The following is a 24,895-nucleotide window of genomic DNA, read 5'->3' as shown; positions in this document are numbered from 1 at the left end:
TTTTATTCACACCACGCACAGTGGGAGTGAGGAAATACCATGACAAATCCGAAACACCCATTAATCAGTGCAGCTCACCCTAAGGGACATCAAAGCGTCCAGCGAGCAGTGACCGCCGCACTGCCAAAGGCTGGCTGCACCCGGGCAGTGCTCGGGGACCCGGGCAGAGATGGCTTCATTTTAGAGGAGATTTGCTGAGCTCAGGAGAAGCTGCCAGGCATCCAATAACGGGAAAATAACTGGTACTTGTGGCCCAAGTAAGGTACCTTGTCTGGGACGGGAGGCCTCATCCCCTGGGAGACGCAGCATGGCGGAGAACAGGGGGGTGGGCACGTCCTCCCTAAAGCTGGCGCCAGGCACGAGCCCACCCCGCTGTGCCAGACGGCATTTGTTCTACTGCTTTGAACACGTGTTTCATCCACAACAGATGAGTTTAAACACCAACTAAGTCCCAGTTTGGAGACACAAGCCCTGTGCGTGTATATATATCTATATATATAATATACGGATGAGAACCCTAGGAGGGTAATGGACTGATCGACTGAATTATTCATTAAAGACTTGTTTATGAAAAGCGATGTTGCAGATACTTGCATGCCAAAGCTGGAGTATTTTATTTGGGACCTCCATACATGTCTGTCAGAAGTTTTAAGGCCCGCTGGCACAAGTCAGGCCATATCACTTAAAACACAGATACCGGCAGTACATTTAAATACCTGACAAGTTTTTCCATTTCCCCCCTTTTTTGTATTTTTATTTATGAAAGAAAAGTAGTATGTCGGAATACCAATCGTATTGCTCAATCATACCTATCAGGTCAAACGCTCTACCCAGCTTTTTCATACATCACACGGCAACGCTGCCAATGTTACCCATGATAAACAAGGCCCCCTCGCACGGTTTAATACTGATACGCTGTGTATCTTTAAAACACACTTGAGACCTTTTGTTTCCATCTAGGCCATTAAAAACTAATTGTCTGGGCACTCCATATGCTATTACATTCTGCACCACACAATATCCGTGAAACCTGGAACAATGCGTTGGGAATTGTCTGTCAGGTTTTAGCCTCCTTCTTCAATAGGTTTCATGTAAATAAATGGCATTTTGCGTATAACTATTATTGATACACAACTACAAGCTGCTTACATTTTAAAATTGTTTTGAAACAGAGTTTAAAACAGAAACCCCACCAAACCCACTTGCATTCTCTCAGCCCTTCTCTCCACTTGTTCTCTGTATTTGTTTGCCTCCAGCCCTCAACCTCCGCCACTGTTGAGGAAGCACCTAAGGTTACCACGACACGCAACAAAGCCCGTTGCCGAAGCAGCAGCGTGTATGTGCAAATGCCTTTTCACAAAGCTCATGCTGTGAACATTGGCCTTTTTTTGGTTTTGTTTTTGTTTGTTGTTTGTTCGAGGTTTTTTTGGTTGGTTGGTTGGTTTTGGCTTTTTTTGAAGATCACCAACATTGCTTAACTCTACAGCCATGAATTTGGCAAACGGTTTGAGATGCAGTAAGACTAGAAAACACAACCGCCTGAATTTAAATTGAACTTCTATAATTTAACAGCAGAATTCTGTCTGTACGTTTTTATTACTGTAGAAGTAAGAGCAAAAGGCAGGGAGCGCTTCCTTCCTCCCAGCACCACTGGCCGTAGTGCAGGTGCCAGAAGCAGCTCCTGCTGAAGTCCCCCGAGCTGAGGCAGAAGTCGCTACCGATGGGCCACTGGCTGAAACAGCCCTTCAGGAGTGGCTAGGAGCACACGTACGGGCGGAGAGGGAGAGGAGAGCCACTTACACCCCACTGCGTTTCTAGAGCATTCAGCGATTCATAGGTTTGGGTCCCCAGCAATCCATGATCACTGATCTTTCACCCTTCGTCTCCAATCTTCATCAGGCCTTTGACACACCAAATGCCAGTGAAAAAAACAAAAGAACAACAAAACAAGTGATGGAGTAAAAAACCCCACCATGCCTGGAGGCTATTGTGAGGCAAATGTGCTCCCCAGTTAGATATTTGCATGGCACGGCCCACAGCAGGACAGAAATAGTGTATCCTGGGGATTTAAGAGTCTTTGGAAATGGGTAACACCATAAAAATGGTTGCCAACTGGAAGTACTTCTAGGGTTGGCTGGAAAACAAGAATTTTGTTTTGTAATTTGTTTTGCTCCACATCAGGACAAAACTAAGACCTATTGAAATTTTGTGCAAGCAAAACAAAACGAAATCCATAGACGTCCCAAAACAGCCAGCAGGTCAGCAGTCACCACCTACCTTGGTCCTCCACACCCCAGAACAGTGTCCCAGCTACGGAGCTGTCTCACAGTCTGTCAGTCTCCCACTCTGTTCATCCAGAAATGCTGCGAGACCTTCCAAAAATTGCCACCACAGTGATACATTCCTGCAAAATCATTACATTGCTGACCATGGCAATTAGCAGAGTCCAAAAATTCCCAACTGTTCCAAGAACCATTTTACAACCCTTTAGTCACACATGCCCCCTGCCCCCAAACGCTGCTTTGCACAGCTCTGAAATCTATTGAACAGTAGCCCGTAAATCTGTTGAAAAGGCCATATTAACCTGAGTGGGTGCCTTTTTGGTGAGGAGGGTCATAACGGAACTTCTTGGAACATTTTAGCATCATTTGGACATAAGAAGCGTCCAAAGAGCGAGCATTAGTGTAACTAAAAAGTTACGTCTCTGATGGGATTGCCCCCTCCGCTCCTCACCTCTGTTCTCGGGGTGACGGGCAGCGTCCTCCTCTCGCCATCCAGCGCCGGTGACGGTGTCACCTCCTCCTCACCCTTTCCTCCTCCTCCTCAGAGCCGAGACAGCAGTCGCTGCAGGGGAGATGGCGGCAGAGCCTGAGCAGGACAAAGCTGCCGACTCAGGCGCTTGATCCTGGCTCCCCTTTGTTGCCTCGTGCACGTTAAGTGCGAAGCACAAGCTGAGCCCAGGCCAGCTTCTCAGCTTGTGCTCTGCTTCGTGCCTGGCCTAATGCAGCAAGGACCTGACCTTCCTCCTCTGGTCACAGCGAGGAGCGCGAGCGCCAGCAGAGACACCACCGCTCGGAGGAGGACAGTTGCTAGAGACGTTCCTGAACGGGCGTCCTCACCAGTCATCTCATCTCTGCTCTGCTGCAGGCAAGGACGTGCCGTTTCAGTCTTCCCATCACTTCCCAGCACTAACCCTGGGCTTTGGATCAGGTCGGGGTGTGCGGGGCGTCAGGGCTCACCCAGCGGATTTTCTGGGGGGAGTTCCTCGTGGCCCCATTTTGGAACCATCTCCTGGGGGAGCAAGGTGAGAGGAGGTTCACCAGGAACAGCAAGAGGAAAACTGAACCACCCACTGGTCACTGCTGGAAATGGCCAAAGGCACAAAGGGCAGGAGTAAAGGAAGGGGCCGGAGCCCTTTCCCTAAAGGCTTCCATTTGAATTCAAGATCCCTATGGAGCAGAGCAGAAGTCACAAAGACTATTGAATTCTGGGAGGTTTCTCAGGCAATTTTTTAAAAAGGTGCTTGCAGAAAGAACACAATTTAAGATTATCTCATTTCAGAGAACAATTAGAAACAGCAAAATGCCTTTTGACTTCTTTTTACTGTTATCAATGTTCTTTCTCCTAATGAAGATGGGTAGTCATGTATTTTGAATTCACACAGAATCTCATTACAAGAGACTCGACACAGTAAATTTGTCACAGTTCCCGGCCTGCTTTCAACGTCAGTTGAAATACAGTCGTTCGAACTGTAGCCAGGGCATCCATCGATCGATTGCTGGACGGTTTCAGCATTGCATTGCCCAAAGCACACGTTCAGCGCTTGAACTCCTGTCAGAAAACACGATGGCCTGCGTTCCACGTTTCTCAAACAGCTCAGGAGTATGACAAATGTTAAGCTATTTTTAACTCCACGCATTAAAGATTGCAAGATCCACATGCGGTAAATAGTCAAACAAGGATAAATGGGCAGACAAAAGGCATTGTTTTTCCCTCTTTATTTTGCAGCTTCTTTGTACACGGAGTTGGTGAGCCAGCGAGCTGTTCTTTGCTAGTCCTACGAACTGCTCTTTAGACCTTTCAGTTTCCCCTTTTTTAGCACTTAGGTTAAAGCTGTGTTCTCTGTATCAGAGGAAGACAAAGTAATGTAATAGCTATTTTTGCAAGTTTTTAGAATAAAATTCCTGGCTAGCATCCAGCAGTTCACTATCCCCCACCACCTTCAGTCGGTATCGCATTTTAAGGCTCTAGGTTTTTCAGGAGAACATTCCAAGAATGAGGAGAGATCTACGCCATGAATCCAAAATATTTTTGTTTGGGGTAGAGGTTTTTTTGGGTGGTGGAAAACAGGAAAGACTGCTCCAGAGACCTGTGAGGGAGGAGACTGGCATGATGCAAAGTCCTTAAATCTAGTTAGCAACAGCCATCAGGCTTCATGATCTTTTAAGACCAAAGGAACGAGTTGACTGCAGGTTTTAACGTCTTTATCAAAAAAATCCCGGGCTTAGCTAAGCCCGAGCCCCTTCTGGCACAGGGCTCTGAGCCTGACGGCTCTCGGAGCCAGGCGGAAGGTGGGCACAGCCCGAGGCGCTGCCCTCCCGAAGAAGTGGTCCCTCCACAGGGACACCAAGGGCGAGTTTGGGAACAGGGGGACAGAAAGGGCACGGATGGGCCTCCAGCACACCCACGGCCGGCCCAGAGGAGGGACGGACCGGACCTGGCCAGGAAGGGGCTGTGGAGGGGAGCGGGGCAGGACAGACGCGAGGCGCCCACCCCAGCAGTCCGCCCGGGAAGGGTCACAGCCGTCACGCGCGTGTCCCGGTGACGTGAGCGCTGCAGTGGGGACGGAGCAGGGGCGCTTCGGCAGCGGCGCTCCCTGAGGTTGGGAGCGCCCTGGGCTGAGCCCCCCAGACCCTGCCCAGACCTCGCAGCAGCGAAGCGCCCGGCGCCCACCCCGCAGAGCAGCCCCACGCCCGCAGCCTCTCCAGGGCCCGGCGCGCCAGGACGCCGCCCCGGCTTGTTTCGGCGGGCAGCACACCGCCGGCAAGGCCAGGCGAGCCGGCTGCGGGGGCACGAGCAAGCAGGGCGCCCAGCAAGGCTTCCCAGCACTGCGGCCGCCTGCGGAACAATTCCCATCGGGAAACCCCGTTCCCAGCAGCAGCAGCGAAGCCCCCGGGGTGGTGTACACGAACACCCGGACCCGAGGCATTCGGCACATCGAGCCCCACCAGCCGCTCGGCTGCCAGAGGTCCCACGCCCCAGTGAGGGATCACAGCGTGTTTGAAAGCTCTCACTGCAGTTAAGCAATTAGAAAAACATTGAAACCAGGTAAAATCCTCAAGTAACTCCTGGGGTTAGATCTTGATTTTTCACTTCTCCACCAACAAGAGATGAAAATCGCAGCCTTAGCCCACCAAGGCACTCTGGTATCTTCAAACGGGCAGAAGGAAGCACCCGTACAGCACAGCATTAACCTCGGAACTGACCTGACGGCAGAGCAGTACCATAACCAGTGCACTCTTCGGCTCTTCCTCCCTCTCCTAAAGCACTGCCTCCCCAGGGTTAATCAGGGCGTGCTGGCTCCTTCTATATGCTGTGAAAGTCACCAAAGAAAAAAGTTAATTTAAAACTCTCCAAGATGCCTACAGGAAGAAGAAAAGCACAGGTGTTGAAGCTGAACTCTGCATCAGTTTTTCATTCTTTGGAAGGAACAGATTTTAGTGATAAACACATGGGGCTGCTAAAACCAATGCCAGTATCTGAATGTTGTTGATTTTAGTTAAGGGCTTCTGTGACAGTGAAACCTTCAGTCGTTGCACTGGAAAAGGTGATCAGCGTTCTGGTGGGGACTGCAGTTGAAAAGACAAATTGGTAATTACCAACGTCAGGTAATTACTAAAATCCACCTCGCATCATCTGTGAAGCAGCTGCTTCATCACTCACGCAGTTCACAAAGATGAAAAACCCCGGGACAAAGCCCTCGGTGCGCTCCGATGCGCGGGCTGAAGCCCCACGGTGAGGCGCCCGCCCGGCAGGGAGGAGGGCAGAGCAGTTTTTTTGGCAGCAGCCGCTGCGGGATGTTCCCCCTCTCCACCCGCACAGCACTGCCCGCCCAGTCACAGAGGTAAGGTAGGAACGCTTTGGTGAAGCAGCAGCAGGGGTATTTGTCAGCTCCGTAGGCACAGAGAGCCCTGAGGAGCTGCGCCGGGCCAGAGGACAGCACACGGACACCAGCTCTCGTGCTGCTCTGCCAGGGCGAGCCCCCGGGTTTAGACACGCTGCTGGGACAAACGCTGCTACACACAGAGCGACACACGGCAACGACTGGGGTGGAAAGGGGGACACCTTTTTGTTAAAAAACCAAACCAAACCAAATGACTAAGTCTCCCAGGTCTGATAGCTGGCAGGCACTTTGGTGTATCGTGTACCAGGCCACCACCCCCAAGAGGACCACGTTCCAGGACCTCTGAGCAACCTGGCTGGTACAGAAGAGGGTGACCCCGTGAGCAGAGCTCCCAAACCCTTGGGAGGTCCCTTTCGCAGGCTTCACACCGCTCTCCGCCCCGCAGGATCTAGAGGCGGCGAGACAAGACCATAACCATGAGAAACTGCACTTCCCACAGAGAAGGTCCCAGCTTCTCCTCCACGAGTACCAGAGGTCCCCCTTGCAGCCTCTCTTCCACCATGACGGGCCGAGACTGATGTAAACCGTGTGCGGCCATGCCTTGCTGTTCCTGGCATGCTCTGGCTGGGTCTTGGCACGGTTTCTTGGTTCAGGCACTAGAAGCGTGGTGGTTCTTTTTTCCTTCCAACTGGGGATAAAGCAAATGTGCTATTCCCAGGCAAGAGCAGCTGTCCCAGGACATCATTAACTCTACATTTGACAAAATGCTTACTTTTCCCACACAAATCTTAGCTTTAAAACGTAAAAACATATTCTGTGTTTGAGAAAGATTTAACTTCTCTCTCTATGAACGGAACCACACCGGCAACATCTTTGTTTCCCTGCTCCAATGCCACCCGCTACGCCAAGGCTGATCTTTCTGCACAGCAGACACTTCACCCTGCAGGGAAGAGAATTCCTCCTTGTCCCTCCCATTAGAAATAGTTTAATCCCAGTAAATAAAGACATTCTGAAAGGCTTGATATGAAATTTTAGTGTAAAATTCCAGCACCCAAGGCCCAAAGGAGGGTTACAGATATTTGCAGGAAGCCTTCAGCACCTTCACTACAGCATCGCCAGCCTAAGCCGCTGGCCTCGGGCTGCCTTGGGCAGCTGTCTCCAGGACGTGCGCCAAGGTGCGACACGTTCCTCACCAGTAACAAACAGGCCTTCTCCACACGGAAGAGAAATCCAAACAAAAAGCAACAACACTCCCCCCGCCACCCAAGGCACCTCTGTTTTTTGCCTAGTCTTCCTCCCACCACCAGTCATACCTATCCAGAGCAGAGCTGAATCAGACAGTGCTACCCACGCGCTGATCGATGCCTCTATTCTCTACCTAAAGAAGTAGGAGGCAGGGCCTCCTCTTCCCAGGGCTCTGCTGCATGGTCAGGCGCTGCTCGGATGGCAGCACCCCAGATCTACGTTGGCTGTGCACACTGCAAACCCGCCAGACACATGAATAATTCAACTATGGAACTGCTGCTGCCATCTCCATAGTAATAAATGCAGCGACGCCCTTAATGCAGCGGATTATATATGAGCATTCCAAATCTCTTTAGAAGATTAGATTTTACGGGGGTGCTAGAGGAACGGCGATTAACAAACACCCCGGAAAATCAGCATGGGGGTGGGGGTGTTAGCTTCACGTACATCTCTTGGAAGCTCTCCCCCACTGCCCAAACCCTGGCACCCCGAGGGGAAAAGCAGCCACAAATTTTCTGCTATGACTGTCCAGACACTTGAAAATGAGGTTAAGTAACACTCGCCACAGATAATCCTTCCCTGGCTGTCACAGAGTGTTTCCTCCTCTGCTCCCAGGTGCGCCACCCTCTAGCTCCCACGAGCAGTGCTTGGATCGCTGCTGCTTCTACGAACCTTTGACAGCACGGACGCCAACTGTCCTCAGCAGCCACCACACATTAGAAAAGGGCCATGCTGAATGACCTATCCCCAAGTCAGGGGGATAAGAAATTGCTAAGAAATCACTTCTTATGATTGTTTTCCACTCAATTTTCTTGGGTCAAGTTTGCCAAAGAGTCACCTCATAAAAAAAAAAACAAAAAACACCCACACCATTTCAAAATGTTAACTAATGTTCAGTCAAAGCCTGGACCAAAAATACTTCATCAGCAGGGCATGATTGTGAATTTTGTTTAAAATAATCCCTGGATGTTTTGATATGCAAAAGCAGCAGCACATCGATGAGCCCTAGGCATCCTCGCAGTGGTCAGACTTTTTTACCCTGCCAGTAGCTCACCTGGATACCGTTGTTTACCTGACACAGGATAAAAACGCCCCAGTGATGCCCCGTTCACGGTCTGTGCTTTTACCCTGTGGCTGGCTACCCCTGTTTTGCAGACGGGGAGAGCCAGGCTCCTGTTTCGCTCCGTGCTGAAGCTCCTCAGTCAAGTCCGTGTCCCACTTGGAAGAGGCCAGCGGTTCCCAGAGCCTGGCCCGGGCAGAGCCCCCCGAGAGCCGCGCGCTGCCTTCCCGTGGGCCCGCACCCCCCAACCGCTGCTGGCGCAGCTGCTGGACCGGCCCCCAGTGCCGCGGTGGGAACACGCAGACCCTCAGAGGCAGCAGAGCCACCGCCACGGGGCACATGGAGCCGCTTCCACCCGTCGTCCCTCTGCATACATGGTGCTTTCCAGGAGATGCGACGGCGCAGAGGAGAGATGGAGCGAGCCCTTGGCGTGACCACCTTCCTGAACAGCCAGCACGATGCTGCGGCTCAGTGGGTCAGTGTCGGAGAAAGGCACTGCAAACGTGGCCAGAACTGTCATTAACTGTCCCATGGCGGACTCTCTCCTCCACCACCGGTACTGGGAAGCGCTGGAGATGTGGAGACTCAGAGTGAACCACCTACCCAGCCGCGGCAAGCTCCTGCCACACACTGAACTTCCACCTCTGGCTCCCTCTGCAGAGCCACCTCCCCTCTCACCCTCCGCTGCCCAGGCGTCCCCGTGGCCATCGCCTCCGCACGGGGCAGCCTGCGACCCCCGCAGGAGGCTGCTGCCTCCCTTCCCGGTGGCTTTAAGCCCTGATGCCCACTCCGCCCCACACCTACACAGGGAAGCAACGGAGGAGCGCACGCACCGGGCACCCAGAGCTGAACAGCTGCGGGCAACGCTGCGTCAGAGAATTACCCCGAACAGCTACGTGTTCCAGCTGTAACCGCCGCCAGTCACCTCCCTTCCCAGAGCATCTTCAGCCCAACAGGCACTTTGTGCGAGTCGCTGCTGAAACAGTGACAGTCCCTCCCGGGCTGCGGTTGCCTGACCGCCAGCCCAGCAAGCACCACACGTGCAAACCAGTTTAAAGCAAACTGGAATGCATTCAGGCCACCGAGCCTTTGGCTTCCTATTAAAAACTAACAACAAAAACTCATCAGATCCCGCTTTTCCTATGCTTTTTTGCAGCACTGGCTCTGCTCAGGTTTTCATCAAGTATAAACAAGAGACCGAGCAACTGGTATCAGTTCCGTCCGCCCTGCAGCGCTGTGGTGCCAGGCAGTCCCTCAGCCCCTTGCAGCCCCTACCCTGCAAACGCGGCTGCCGTTCCTGCCCTAGAAGAAGAAAGGCGCGCCACTCGGCTGGGGGAGGGCAAAACAACTGGGGCTGAGAAGGAAAAATTACAGAGAAACAGAGGAGCAGAATCTGGGGGACTTAAAGCACAGAAGGGAACCCCGGAGGCATTTTTTAACCCAGAGAGCAAACGTGTCTGAATGGCTAATTACTACCCAGGTCCTTAGGTCACCCGGAGGATTTCAAGCCCACGCACAAAGGGGTCCCCTCCCAAGGATGAGAGGGCACAGTCGCTTCCTGGTTACCCTTCCACTTGGCACAACAAGACAGACAGGAGTATCAAGAGGTACAGGCAGGGGCACCAGCTTCCTGGGCACACAGCTGAGTTCTCCCCCATCCCTCCTCCCGCGAGACGCGCTCCAGGAGGTCTGCACGGACACGGCTGGTCGCGCCCAAGGAGAGCCCACCGCCCCCCGCTGCACCGCCTCGGCACGGGGAAAACGCGCCCAGGCAAAGGGCTGCGAACAGCCCGGCACCTCGGCGTCCCACCCAGTGCCGGGCTGGAGCAGCCCCGTTCACTGCGAGCGCTCGACTGGAGACACCCACTGCTGCATCAGCCCTCCTTCATGACTGACAGGCGGGAACAGAACTAAACCACTTTCGTTTGACTTGAAAACATTCTATTTAATTTATACAAATAACTACTAAATAGAAAAAGTAGATTAAAACAAAATAGTTATTTTTCTGGCAGAGTTTAAATGCATATTATATAGCTTAGAAGAAATAAAATGCATTTTCCCCACAGCATTCATGACCTAAAATTCTAGTTAATTCCTCCATTGCTTTCCTCTTCTAGATCAGTAAGATGCTAGACACAATGTCATGTGGGTAATGGCTATATATGTTCCGTATTTGAACCGAAAATATGTTACAGACCACACACCTACAAATGTGAAGCACTTAAAATGTGACTATCGAGTTGTAATATGGTAATACAGAAAACAATTTATGTTTCAGGTTATGTTGTGTTACAAAAACATCTGTGTAAGAAATCATGAAAGAGGCCACATAAAAATAAGCTTTAACTTTATGCACTTATTTTACAGTTTAAAAAACTGGCAAGTGCACTAGTAATAAATAATTTGCAAGTTTTGTATAAATGAGAAATTCCTAATGTTCAGCATTATTGTAAACATCAGTACACATGTAAAATGCAGCTAAAATCTGACAGTTACATTTTCAGTTTACCAAATTCATTTCCTATTATTCAGGCATAGATCAATGTAGTGTACAGCCAATCATATTTTTGGCAAGTCATGTCATTAAAATTAACAGTGACAGTGCAAGTAAGGAATGCAAAGAATTCCTAGTGCAATAAAGAAGAGAAGCACAGGCAATATTGCTGATTAAAATTTACCACTTCCATGTGTTCACCCTGGGAGTGATTAGGAGAATTAAAAAAAAAAAAAAAAGAAAAAAGCTGTTCAAAGCCATTATTTAATGCCCTGATCTTGTCTTAGGATTTCTCTGTCTTCCTTCAGGCCACTACCTTCGCAACAGCACATCCAGCGTGAGTCCTTATAGCTTGACCATTTGTGAAATGCCCGTCGTAGCCACTGAGCCAAGTCCGTACGGTGCCGCTGGCTCCCAGGCAGGCGGCTCGGCGAGAACCTCTGCTCTCCACGTGGCCACATGGGGACCAGGCGCATAAACCGTCTGGCCAGACGGTTTCCGACCAGACAAACGCCTTCCCGTCAGGAGAGCACCACGAGAAGAAGGTCAACAGTCAGCTTTCAGTTTGTCTAAGGAATTATCAATTTTGGTCAAAGTCTTTTTGATGCGCAGGGCTGTTAGTCTCGCTGATGGATTTTGATACCAGCACTCTTTCATCAGCTTGGCGAGAGACGTTAATGTCTGGGAAAAGAATAAGAAACACAGAACATGCGTGTAAGTCCACAAATCACAAGCCAAGAAACCAACCTGGGTTAAGCGCTAACACAGTAAGGTTTTACTGCCTTATGTGAACACTCGATTTTCAGGGTCTACAGAGCGTTTACTGCCATCTACCAAATACACAGCTTTCAAGCGTTGGAGAAAATGCCAAGTTTGGCAAGTTGGTTAAACCAAGAGAATAACCAGACAATGGGCTGACTGGAGTGACAAGCTAGCACGATTTTAAACACCGGAGTTTTGGGTTTTTCCTGATTAAGAACACACTCTACAGAATCTCCTTCCAAGGAAGCTGACTCGTGGAAGATCAGTGAAGGAAGCTGGAGAAGGTGCAGATTTTCCACCTGCGATTTCATCATGCCCAGGGCAACTTTAAATGGCTGGGGTTCACGGCTGGCTGTGCGGCCAGCTCCACAGCCAACCCCACTCACAGCTCCACAGCCAACCCTGTACAGACGGGACCGCTGGGCCTTGCTGGCCCCAGCCAGCTGCACAGATTCAAACCAACCTCCACAGCTTCAGAAACAAGGAACAAAACAGCTGGTCAAGCTGGAGAGTCCACACTGATTTCAATGAAGAAAAATAAAACTTCAGCAGCACTAGCCTCCCAAAAAGAAGAGCAGTCCCTTATCCTGTAGGCAGGGGAGAGACCAAAATTCTGATCTAAATTTGCATGCTTATAAGCCACAGAAAGTCCCAGACAGACTACCTTCCTCTTCAAGGAATCTCCGCTTGGAAAGAGAGTAACAACATGGGAAGAACAGCTGTGGAACGGTCAATGTTAAACCATGCTACTAAAAGGCTCCTCTGAAGAGCTCAGACTTCACGGTCCCTGCTCCCACAAAGGTCCAGCACGCTTCTGAACTCCACACAGGTAACGCTCCTGACAAGTAGCGCCGAGAGCATTTCAATTTCAAGCAACAACTGAAAATAGCTCCGTGACTTCATTTCAAAAGGAGCAAGGTCAGCTCGTTTCCCCTGCAAACCACCCGCCCGCACACCCACTTACAGGGTCTGAGAACCATCTGTTGGGAATGTTCGGCCTTTGCTGATCTACACAGACCACCTTCCTCATGTCTTCAAAGCTGGGATCGTTCGGAACCAAGTCATAAAATGGTGGTTTATAGTCTTCCACAATACCTGGTGAGACACAAGAGAGGCGTTATCCGATGACTGCGTCGGCGAAGCAGCGTTTTGCACAGAAAGAGAGAACGCCTGACCCAGCCGTCCAAGCAGCACAAAAACCCTCTAGAAGTCACCACCACAGTGTCAGGCAGCCATTAAACAACAGAACAGCACTGTCACAGGAACAGCTTTTCCTACTCAAAACGTTAATTAATTGGCTCACATTACAATTCCACAAAGTAAGAACCATATCCATTTTGCAGACACTTGAGCTGAAACGGTGAGAAATAAATCCACTCGCCAGCAGGCCACCTTTTATAATGCATGGAGGGGTTTACCGACTGCCACAAACCCAGGATTTCTGCTAGCAAACACAGAAAATGCAAGGTCTGCGTTGTGGTTTTTAATAGGCTTACCACACACTTTGCAGGGTTTTATGATTCCTGAAAGAGTCCAATGAGCACATCAGCATCTGCAGACCCTCACGCTGGTGCTTCAAATAATTCTACTTCTTGTTCTTAAAACAGTAAAATACCTAGGCTGATTGGTGCCACACGCTGTCACCAAGCCAAACGCCCGAGAGCATGTAGCACCCAGTGTCTAAACACATTTTCTAGGATCCTGCGTTGAAAAAGGAGTTTATGGGTGTGCTCTCACAACGTGTCACCCACCTTACATAGAACCGGTGGCTAAAGAGCCTTTTGCCTACTCTCCAAGGCATGCACGCAGCACTGCTGTTTCATCAGTGGATCAAGCTCACAAGAGATCTACTGGGACCTCAGCTTTCTTAGGAAGCCAATTTAAAAACTGGTGTTCCAAGACAGGCACTTGGGCAGCAGCTCAGAAAAACACCGGGCGAATGAGGCCCTCTGTGTACAGTAGAAACACAGCCACGGCAATCCTAAAACTGCTTTTTAGCAGGCTAGCAGCTGACCCACAGTCAGACGTACATGAAATCCAGGAGAATTTCCATTGCTTCGAATATAATAAGGTTGAAAAGAGGTTCTCAAACTTTGCTACAGTGGTTGAGTGTTAGTTTTCTTGTTCTATTGGAGACAAAGATCAAAATCCCATAGATACTCTATAAAAATCTGTAAATCCCTATCTGTGGTGACTAGTCGAAGAAGGGAATGGTCTTCAGGAAATTGTAACTCCTTGAGAACACAGTAGGACAATTCAAAGATCTGGCTACCCAAACAAGTCACCATCACAGAGTAACTAGGGGGCTGCAGCAGGCTCTGCCCTGCAGCATTCTGACATGGAGGCAGAAGGACGGACTGTTCTACCTGCTGTGTAAAGCAGCAACACCCACACTCCCCCTTTGAGCAGTCTGTAACTGCACACACCAAACATCACTGCAGGGCTCAACTCTTGCCTTTACACTCCCCCTACTTCCTACCAGAACACAGAATAAAGTTTGTTGTGAGAAATCAAGAATACAAGAAACCTCCTGCACGTCCACATTGTCTGTGCTGCCATTTCGGAGGAAGCAGTGGCTTTACACGAGTCAAATGCAGAACTTCAGAGCTACATCATATAGCTCTGGAAACGTTTCCAGGGTCGTTAGGATATTACAGATGAACTTTACCACTAAAAGAGAGTCTGGCTCCCATTTACTATTTTCTTGTGGTCTTTCCAAAGTATAGGGCACATAGCTGGCTACTTTCCAGATAAGACATACAGCAATATGTACGAAACGAAGCGGGCCTAGCCTTTACTCCAATAGAGCGGTTCTGGCGTGCTCTGGTCTGCCGCAGCCAGACGTCACAGAGCCCGTGGGACGCCGCTGGCTCGGCAGCAGCCCGGCAGCGGTGCCAGCAAGCCACCGCGACCTCCGGCCCACACCGCCACCGCTGAACTGCGGCACGCTGCCCCCGCCGCTGCCCGGGACGGTGAGCCAGCCGCCCGCTGCCAGGGACCCCGGACCCTCCCGCCCAACCGAGAGCTGGCCGCCTCCTGGACAGCTTGAAGAGGACTTCCACCACTTACAGCAGGGTGTATATTTTGCTACTCAAAGGAACCAGAACTCACACGGAGTAGTGCTTTCTTCGCCTTGTTCCTTGTGGCTTCAGCGTCAGCTTGCCCCGTGCACGCACAAACGCAGCCGTCGGAGCGAAGCAAGGCCTACACGGACGCCCGAACAACAGGCACAGCCTTGCAGGCACAACGCTGCTCACGCACCAGGGCTGGCTTTGAGCAGTCCCCGTCTCTCCACTACCCGCGCTGAACAAGATCACAATCCCAGGACCAACTGCGGGGACTCCCAGGGAGCAGCGCTGCAAGCGCCAGGCACCAGGGAAGCACCGACGCGAGGCCCTGGACACCAGGGAGGGAGCACGTTCCCAAAACATCAGCAGCCGCTCCACAAGGAACCAGCACTGGTCCATTGGACAGGAGTGAAACACTGATTTGGGGGCTTAAATCTTGAAGGTCCCTCCCAACCCAAACCGTTCGATGATTTTCAAGTACAGAGAGAAACGCTGAGCGGCTCTGGCTACAGCACAGAGGCAACACGCAAGGACTCTTGGCTGCCCTGTCACATTCTCCTCCCTATACTAAAGCACAACAGGAAAGTACTGAGAACCACTGTGTCAACTTGAGGACTTAGAGAAGTTTTAAAAAAATATTAAACATTTAAAAACCTGAAAATGTTAGAATAAACATTAAAAATTAAAAATTTAAAAATAAAATTTTAAAAACTATCATTAGTCAGATTACAACTTCACAGTCTCCAAAAACTCAAGTACTAAACCAGGCTGACTCACTGGAACAGACTCTGCCCTTCCACCCAGTGAGAGATGACCAGTGTCCACCAGCATGGGATAGCAGCAAACACCTCTAGCGCACGTAGCGGACAAGTGCCTGTAGCCCCCCTGAGACACGCCATCACCAGCTCCCACGAGCATGCTACCCTGACCCCAGCACACTCACTCCCAGTGCCAAAGTCTTACTACAGATCAAACAGGGTTATCGGAGTGACCACCTGATGAAGTAATGATTTCCACACAGCTAAACACTCAGATTTGAGAGAAAAGGTTTACTCCATTCTAAACCAGTGCAAGGAAATGAAACTGCTTAGGCAACAGCCAGAAGAACAGAGCAACTGGAAATCAGTACTGCGGAATTAGTGTCACCGTCATCTTAAACTTAAGACACGACCAGTGTCACGACGTACCTGTATCGCTTTTAAAAGTGCTTCCTTGGTGGGACCGAGCTCGGCCCAAACCACATCACCGCAGCACTTACCCATCCCCGGGGCACGCCTGCAGCCCATGCTGCGTTTCACAGCATCGCGGTGAAGCTGCCAGCACAATCTGAGCTCGCTCGTTTAAAAGCGGCTCAGGTAAACTGTCTGTGAGCGGCAGCTGCTGCAGCAATACACACGTATCAACGCTCCTGCACGGGAATTTTTAAAGCATAGGTACTGTCTCATGGAATTTTCATTTCCAGAGGTAATTAGGCAAGACTGTGTATTTTTTATACAGGTATTATATACAGTATACACACAGATACACAAGTATAAACACATACTCATAGGCAAAGAGAGCAAGACATCTCATATTCCACAAAGGACTACCAGCCTCCAAAACAGCACCGTGGCAAGAGAAAGTCCAGACGAACTACTCAAAATTCAGGACTGGCAATAAAACCAGACTTATCAAAAGCTCACACGTGAAGTTTTGCCATCACATGGGCCACCTGCTGTGTTCCAACAGGCAATACCCCACCGGGTGCCCGTGTGTAGGCACGTGTCCTTGTAAGCACCGCCGGCCCCTCCAGACCCACTGCTTCCTCACGCGCGGGCTGCCCTTCCCACCGCAGCGAGCATCACCCACGGCACAGCGAATTGATCAACGCCTGCCCAGCAGGCCCATCATGTTACGGCAACTGGTAAACTACAGTGCTCACAGACTGGAGACAGACAAAGCGCAGAGCATAAAACCGCACTGGACTCAATGAAGTCACATCTTAAATTCTGAAGGCACTTGCACTGACATGAACTGCAACCCAGAGGCCTCCAAATACTGGGAAATGCAGCAAGCAAGCCTTCCTAACTGCCTACAACGCACATTTGCCAACAGACAGAGTGCACCACAAGAAAAAACACCACCATGCATTCTCAAGACTTCCCTCCTTTCTCTGACTAACCGCATACACCTTCAGCCAAGATCATCACCACACCGCAATCTGGCCGATGTATGTTTTTGGATCTGAACAACACCTACTCCTTTTGCCGCATACGTCTTCAAGGAACCCCTCTGACAGTGAGAGAAGGAAGACGAGGTCACGAGCTCAGCTCCAGCCACCCCACGGAAAGCCCACGGCAGTTCCCTTCGGCTCCTGGAGTCAGGCCTGTGACTGCAGCCAGCTGCCAGCAAGGCGGGAGCTGCTCACTATGGCAGCTGACCCCCCGCACGGGCTACCCTGCTCTCGTCACAGAAAACCCGTTTGGGATCTCTCCAGAGCTATCAAAGCAAGCCCTCAGGCTTGCAGGAAGACTTGAATTAGCCACCTGAGCCTACCCGATGCACTTCGCTACCTCCAAGTCAGCTTTGTTTAAGCATCTTATAAGCACCCTAGAGGAGACAGGGGCTTGGGACAGTGCTCCAGGCCCCACGAAGGCTCCCAGCAAGCATGGAAGGTCTGCAAATCTTCTCTAAAGTGCCACCTTCCAGCAGCCTTCTCCTAGCAAGCCTCACTGCAGCGCTTCTGGAGACAACGAGCTGCCTGGGGCTGCTGTGCCTCTAAGAATTACCCTGAACAAGGGAGCAATGCTTTTTTTTAACTCGCAGTTAAATTTTGGCCACCAGTGTGTAACAGATGAAGTAAAAGGTTCATATTTAGCAGAAGTCGTGTACTCTAATAGAATAACACTATTTGTGTCCAGAGCTGTTGCACACGCGTCTGTCCTCTCCCTGCTTCCCGTAGTCCAACATATCACCATTTGGACAGGATTTCCACTGGGGTCAGGGAACAGAGGGGAAATAATGCACGGAACCAATACAAGGCAAGTATCTTAACTTCCACTAGAACTTGAGCCAGGCTTTGTTACCCTGCACTAGCTACCACAAGCCTTCACTGTCATACCTTACCGCAGCCTACCTCCGTCCACTCACTGCTCCTTTGTACCCACCTCTCCACAAACCACTCATACTCCCTCCTTTGCCTCTCAACAGTTGCTTTCTGGGAACATCTCTAAAGCTATCTTAATCCTTTCCTCCAAATTCTTCCGCCAAATTCTGACTTGTAGTAGTTCCCACCAAAAAAAGCCCTCAATTCTTCAGGTTGCACCACTCTGACTGCCTATCGTTCTGGCCAGGCCTCCTTCGAGCGAGTTTGTACTTGGATCCCAAGCTGGCAGCACCCAGCTGGCACCAACCCCACCTGCCCTGCGAGGTTCCAGCCTACCATCAGGGCTCGGAGGAGCCGGAGAAAACAAACGACTACTCATCTTTGCCTGGAGATAAAACCGTTGCCTGACGTCAGTTAGGGAATCCCAGATTTGGATTTAGTGGGAACAGATCAGACACGTGGAGCAAATAAGCACACATGACAATCCAGAACTTCCTTGGATTTAAACATGTCGCCACTAACAACCCATCACTGCCAGCGTCTGCGGACGTGCCTGAAGGGCACCTTCTGCCTTCTCCTGCCCGCTGGGGTCCAGAGAGCACAACCTGAGGCCCACAAGCCAGAGATGACTTCTGAATTGACAAGGACAAATCACACCAACGGATACCTAGCTTAAAGGTTCATCAATTCAGACACCCTTGCCAAGGAAACACGAAGCAGCTACAGAACAGGACTCAGTGGCGCTTTTCCCAAGCAAAACCGAGTCCCACTTTGTGACTGTATTTAATTTGGTAAAGCCAGAGCACCTCTGAATTCTGACCACTGCACTTCTTCACTTCCTACCTATTTCCCTTCTGTTCCTTAGGTTTTGTCATGAGAAACAGGCACCGAAAAGTATTCACTATGGTTTAACGACACATGGAAGAAGTTTAGAGACTTTATCATCCAAAATTTTAACTTAACTATTTGGTATGAATTATTTCTCATCACGATTTAGAATGTAGCAAGGGATCCTCTCTGCCTTAACTGAAATGACATTGCACCCAACATACCACAACTTCAACGGGCAGCAAAGTGCCAGGAATCAAAATACTTCCGAGTCCAGTATTCTACCACACACCCTATGCATTCTGGTGGCAGCAGCTTTGCCATGAATCACCATTTGCTTAACACCTAAAACCAGGTAAAGGAGTCCCAAATAATACTTACCGTTGCTAACCATGCGCCTAGCTACTTCCCAAAGGACCAGCCCAAACGCCCAGATATCGACCCTTTTATAGGAGTCAAAGCAGTCTGCCTGGATGGTTTCGTCCAAGACTTCTGGAGCCATGTAGCGCTTGGTACCCACACGGGGATTGTTCCCCACATCCAACTGATTCGTGCTTTGGGAGTGCATAACTGCAAGGCCTGAAGGACAGGAAAAAAAAAAGTTACTGCTAAGCCCCCTTTAAAAGTATAGCAGCGTATGTTTAAAGTTACACGGGATCAGTGACACCCATCAGACAGTTTCTTTAAAAGGAGCTGAGTCCAACTGTCCAAAGACCAACTGGGTCAGCTCCAAACAGCTATCAAAGCAGGCACTGTGTCCGCAGACTGGGACCAATTATCTCCTCAGGGATTACCACTAAGCATGTTATTGCACTGTTGCAAAACGCTGTCATTAAGTGTTTTGCAGCCACTGGATGTCACCAGCGCTCTAGGCACGTATACACAGAAGGCCAAGCATCTGTTACTTAGAAGAAAACAATTTTGCACAACATTCACATTTATTTATAGACCTTTTGGGTAGGTGGATATATCCGAACTGCGGGGAAGAGAGAAGAAAAACACTGCATGATGGATATACACAAGTTAAAAAACAAAGCTGGAAAATAAAACCCACCATATTTGCAGTAGCTTGAAAAATAAACAACCTCAAGCTGATCTAAAATGAGTCAGTCAAAACCACTCTACCTGGTTCCTACTAATTACTAAACATTTAAGCAAAGAACATTATGTGAGGGACTAAATTACTGTAAATTTGGAAACATACGGAGTACTCATTTTGCCACAGTAAACAGGGAGCACTGCAAATTGAACAGCAACAGGAGCATGACATAACTAAGCAATAGAAAAGACGACACAAACCCTCCTTAATTTCCTCAACAAATCCCGTAAGAATAACATATACTATTTACAATTAACATGAGTTTATTTTAGATGAAACTTAAAAAGCTTTTAAACTCAGTCCTACCAAAAATTAACCTACGATCATTAATTTTTTTTTTTGTTCCAAAACCAGTTTGTACTTCAACGTAACAAAAACTTGGAAAACACTTTCCTGCAGTTTAAATGCACCTCAAGTAATTTCAAGTCGCTATGAAAATGCTCGTGGCACCTCTAGAAAGATCCCATCTACTAACCCCATGACTGCTGAGAAGGTAATTTGGAAAGCCTGCTCCCCAAATAAAAGTATTTTTTATCACCTATCTATAGAGATCCATACACACACATATATGGGACATGTATTTACACACACACACTTGTACACGTCTCTGTTTATATTCATTTGTATTACACAACATGTATGGATCATAATACTCGAAAAGAAACAGCTTGCACACTGTAAATAAAGGTTAGAAAACAAACTTCCTGGCAAACTCTGAAGACATCAAGACTTTGCAGAACACTTTGATAAAAATCGTAATGCTCCATCCAAACTGGGCAAAACAGATGCAAACAGATTGACAGGTCAAAGGTTTAGGGCCGAGGGATGCAAGTCAGCATCCCACACACTACAAACCAAGAACGTGTTGCAATGAGGTCAGGGGACAACAGTGTTGTAATCAGGTTCTCTTCATGGGGGCATCTGCGCTGTTTACGAGAGTTCGGAGGCAGATACTGCTCTGCTTTGGCTTCTTTTCACCTCAGGAGATCTCAATGCATGTTTAACTAAAGGGCATGTAACTGCTTGTCAGAGCAGCTCTTAAAGATATTAATTCTTAAAAACAAAAAAAACCCACCAAAAAACCACAAACAGCTTGACAGGAGTACAAATTGATGAAGCACACTGGCTTTCAAGACACCAAAAAATCCTCTTTAGTATATTGAGTACCTGCTAGAAACAAAAATTGAGCAAATATGTTTTGTTATCATTCCTCGCACCTTCCTCACAAATACCAGTGTTTGTTTCAAACAGACATCCACCACTCTAGATGGAGGGGCAAGGGGAAGGAGGGAGTGAGGGGAGGGTGGGCTTTTCCTTCTCTTTGTATAAGCGTTATTCTGCTGTTCTGTAAAGCTGCTCAACTAAGACCTACAACCCATGCGTGTGAATCGCTTTAGAAGCAGAAGGGCTGAACTTTTCCCAGCACTGACATCCATCCTTGGACTTCATCTCACTGCTCCTGCTTAGCTCGAACGTGCTGGAGACGGCCAGTTCTGTAACTGCAGCTCTGGACGCCGGTGGCCGCTGGAGATACTGGTTTCCAGCTCGCCTGCCGAAGGACAAGGGCCGACTCGCCAAGCCCTGGCACTCGCTGCTGGCCAGGAGGAGCAGGACGGACCGGCAGCAAACAGCAGGCTGCCCTGCAGCGCAGGCGTGCCGGCAAAACAGGCCATCGCGAGAGACGCACCAAGGGGATTTTATGCCTCTGTCTTTGCAGAGCTGACGCCTGTTCTGAACAGGTACACTGCAAGTCCAGCACCTGCTGTGACCAACAGAACCCAAGCCCAGCTGCAGTGAGTCCTTCCATCTGCTCATACTTACCAGGCATTTTTCTTGTGTGGTGCACGTGTTGAAACACAGAAAGAGATCAGAGGAGGAGAAAAAAAAAAAAAAAAAAAAAGACAATGCTATGCAGAAAAAGAGGGCATGAATATATGCCAGAACTCTTCAGTAAGTCTCCTTTACAGATGAGGAATAAACGAAGAACGTGTCAGACACACACCTCAGGACTCCATGTTTGTTGTTTTTTTTTTTTAAAAAAAAAAAAAAAGCTATTTTACCATCACAAAAACTAACTGGGAAATGTTTATTGCTGTGCTCTCTCAGAAAAGCTCTCAAATATCTGAAGCCTCTAGACAAAGTGAAGTCCATTACACGATTTATTAGTGAGATGCCAATCAATGCCAGTGTGTGCTGCCCCTTCCCCAGTATGAGGTATAAATTTATTTAAAAGCCAGTCTCTGAAGTTTTGTATTTTCAACTTGGTGCTCCACTTTTTACTTACTATTCCCCCTGCAAATTTAGATAGGCCCAGGCGTGTGGCTTTCCTGTTTTCCCTGTGTGTATCTCATATCCCTCAGGCAAAAATGACAGGAACTATGCAGTGGAATTATTACTGAAAAAATTTCCCATCCCTCAATATGCTTTTTGTCTAGCCAATGACTCCCCAATACTACTGTTCTACCCCTATTTTCTCCCTTGGCTTCCAAGAAAAAAAATATTGCCAGACATACCCTCACGGTACGAACGAGCCGTACTGCTGCAGTGGTTTCTCAGCATCCTGCCAGCTTAAAGTCTAAAGCCAGCTGGCCACAGAGAACCCCGTTCTGGGCTTGCTGAATTATCTGGCAAAAGCTGGATGGACCTACAGAGCCTGGCACAGTGAGCGCCCAGTTCTGAGACTGTAAGCAGAAGGGCATTTACCAGCTCAGAAACGAGTCGAGGCCTCGTAACCACTGCCCTCCGGGACCACAAAAACCCAAGGAAAAGCCCGAGGTGTCGGACCTGCTCCCCAGCCGGAGGCTGCGCGGGCGCCGCTCCCGAGCTGTCCGTGCCATCTAGTGGCTGCTGAAAGCCTGCAGGGTGGCGTCAGCGCTGGCGGGTATTTTAAGGTTACTTTAAGGCTTTTACGGCTGGAGTTGTCCAATACATTTGATTTCTTCAGGAATGCACCAAGTACATCAGCACCGAAAGGAACCCACCTAAATCCGCTATACAGCACTGTCCGTTCTTCTTAACGAGGATATTTTTGCTCTTCAAGTCCCGATGCGAAATGGCAGGCTTCCCCTGCGTCCCGAATATCTCTATGTGCAAATGTGCAAGACCACTAGCGATGGACAGTACTATGCGCAGGCAGCTGACCGTGTCCAGGGTAGTGAGCTGTAGATAGTCGTACAAAGAGCCCATCTCATGGTAGTGGGTAATTAACCACAACTGGGTACTAGAGTTTCTGGAAGTCATATCAGATGCAATAAAACCTAGAAAGAGAGGAAGAAAAAAAAAAGGAAAAACAGAATAAAATGACAGAGCTCCTTCAAGACTTCCCCCAAGAAAAGAATCAATACTGCTAGTCCTCTCTTACAATTTAAAACTGTTTCATTAAAAAACAAAACACTTTAGTACTGTTCTGAAAACAGACCATAGGTATTACCATGATAAAAAAAAAAAAAGAGCTGACATATTCTGGAACTCTAACTCAAGCCTATTCACAAGAATGTACTTATGTATTTTGTCAGTGAAACCAAACAACTACTCGTTAGGGCCACATACTTTAAAAAAAAAATGGCCCTTTTTTTCCCCCTTGAGGGTGGGGAAGTTTCCAGTTAAACAAAAAGGCCACCAGGCTGTAGCACATCTGCTGCTGTCCACTCAAGAGGCTCACACTGGGAAGAAGCAATACCTCGAACAGACAAATCACGAGTAGCCACTTCCATTTTAAGGACAGAAGCAGCCAGCGCAGGCTGCCGAGAAAAGAGTCAAACGCGCTTCACGTCCGCATCACACCCCAGTACTACGTGCTGTGCCAGCGCCACCTTCACATCCAAGACAAGCCTATTCAGAGAATTTCCAACAACCAACCTCGACATCTCCAAAGCTTGCTGTCCCCACGGGAAACATCACACCCTTCTGACCAAATGTAGGTGGAAAAAAGCGCATCTCACCACAGCAACAGCTTCCTCTCCATCGGTCTCCAATTGCTCAAAAGGATGCAGAAGGATTGCTGCAGCCTGAGGAATTATCAGACCTATGGGATGCTCTAAACCGCTGTAGGCTCCAAATGCCCAACCTTCCTAACGGCTCACCAGCTCGCAGCAGAGCCACGGGATATCAAAAGGGGCAGATGGCCAAGGAGAGCACGGCAGCACCGCAAGATCAGCACAGCAAAAAACAAACAATAGTAATTTTTCTACTTCGAATACTGGACAGCTCAACTGGTGTGCTACTTACTTCCACGGTGAAGGAAGGCAGAGCACTTTTATGCATCACAGCTGTATTTCACAGTGATTTTCCATGAAGGAAGAGGAGGAAAATTTCTCTTCAAAACTCAAGAACTGCTTGCAAAAATGTCATGTCTTAAAACTGAACCCAAAATTCAAGAGTAGCTCCCTTCCTGCTACCTCTGAATTAACTGGATAGCAGTACACTGTTGACCTCAACAGCTTCAGCTAGGAAGCAACAAAAGTTCTATTCCCAAGTTAGAGGAGCAAGTCATGTTTACTAAAAGCCCACATATGGCATTTGTCAGAAAGAACACTCACTACTTTCTCTCCTGAAGTCAGATTTCTGCACAAAGTGACACTTCTGTAATCTGTGATATTGTTCAATATCGCATCTAAAAAACTCTATAAAATAGCCAACAAATTTGACAGTTATCCAGAAAGACTAGATGCAGACAGAGGAACATGGGAAATGTGTAATGTAATTTCAGCCAAGTTACTTGCCCTCTCGGGAAGGAAGGTTCAATAATTCACATTTCAGGAGGACCACCAAATTATTTTTGTAGTAACAAAGGAAGTGCTTCAGAAAACATTAGACAAACGTCTAGCAGGGTGATATAGAGCCAAGGGATATTCTCCGACAGGAAACAAGAATAAGGACCCCTAGTAAAGCTGACTGAACACGATCAGATTGCGGGTGAGGGAATGTCAGCACTCCAAAAACATGCTGCTGCTTTTATGTGTAAAGGTGGCACCTCAGCAAAAGACAGTCATGTCTGCTAGGAATCAGAAGGGCTTCTTAAACTTCAGCCGTGGCTCACAACACAAAAAAGCCATTTTCTAAGCTCTCAGAACTGAGCACACAAGGTACAAGGGATGCAAAAGATTACAAATCATCGTACTTTCATATTTA

The 24,895-nt window shown here is 48.9% G+C and overlaps 1 protein-coding gene across 1 annotated transcript in view; it reads right to left on the bottom strand.

Moving 5' to 3' along the window:
- Positions 1–10,432: 10,432 nt before the first annotated feature.
- The window catches only part of ACVR1 (activin A receptor type 1), a 33,551-nt gene continuing 19,088 nt past the window's right edge, over positions 10,433–24,895 (bottom strand). Inside the window, exons 6-9 of the mRNA XM_086465527.1 lie at positions 22,747–23,022; positions 19,048–19,245; positions 12,650–12,780; positions 10,433–11,604 (exon numbers count right to left, since the gene is read on the bottom strand). Coding sequence (XP_086321653.1) covers positions 11,470–11,604; positions 12,650–12,780; positions 19,048–19,245; positions 22,747–23,022 — 740 coding nt within the window. The 3' untranslated portion in view covers positions 10,433–11,469. The remainder of the gene's footprint in view (positions 11,605–12,649; positions 12,781–19,047; positions 19,246–22,746; positions 23,023–24,895) is intronic.

This window comes from Leptosomus discolor, chromosome 5, assembly GCF_034619465.1.
Source record: "Leptosomus discolor isolate bLepDis1 chromosome 5, bLepDis1.hap2, whole genome shotgun sequence".
NCBI lineage: Eukaryota > Metazoa > Chordata > Aves > Leptosomiformes > Leptosomidae > Leptosomus > Leptosomus discolor.
Note: the sequence above shows the minus strand (reverse complement) of the source record. Positions and strands in the feature narration are given on the sequence as shown.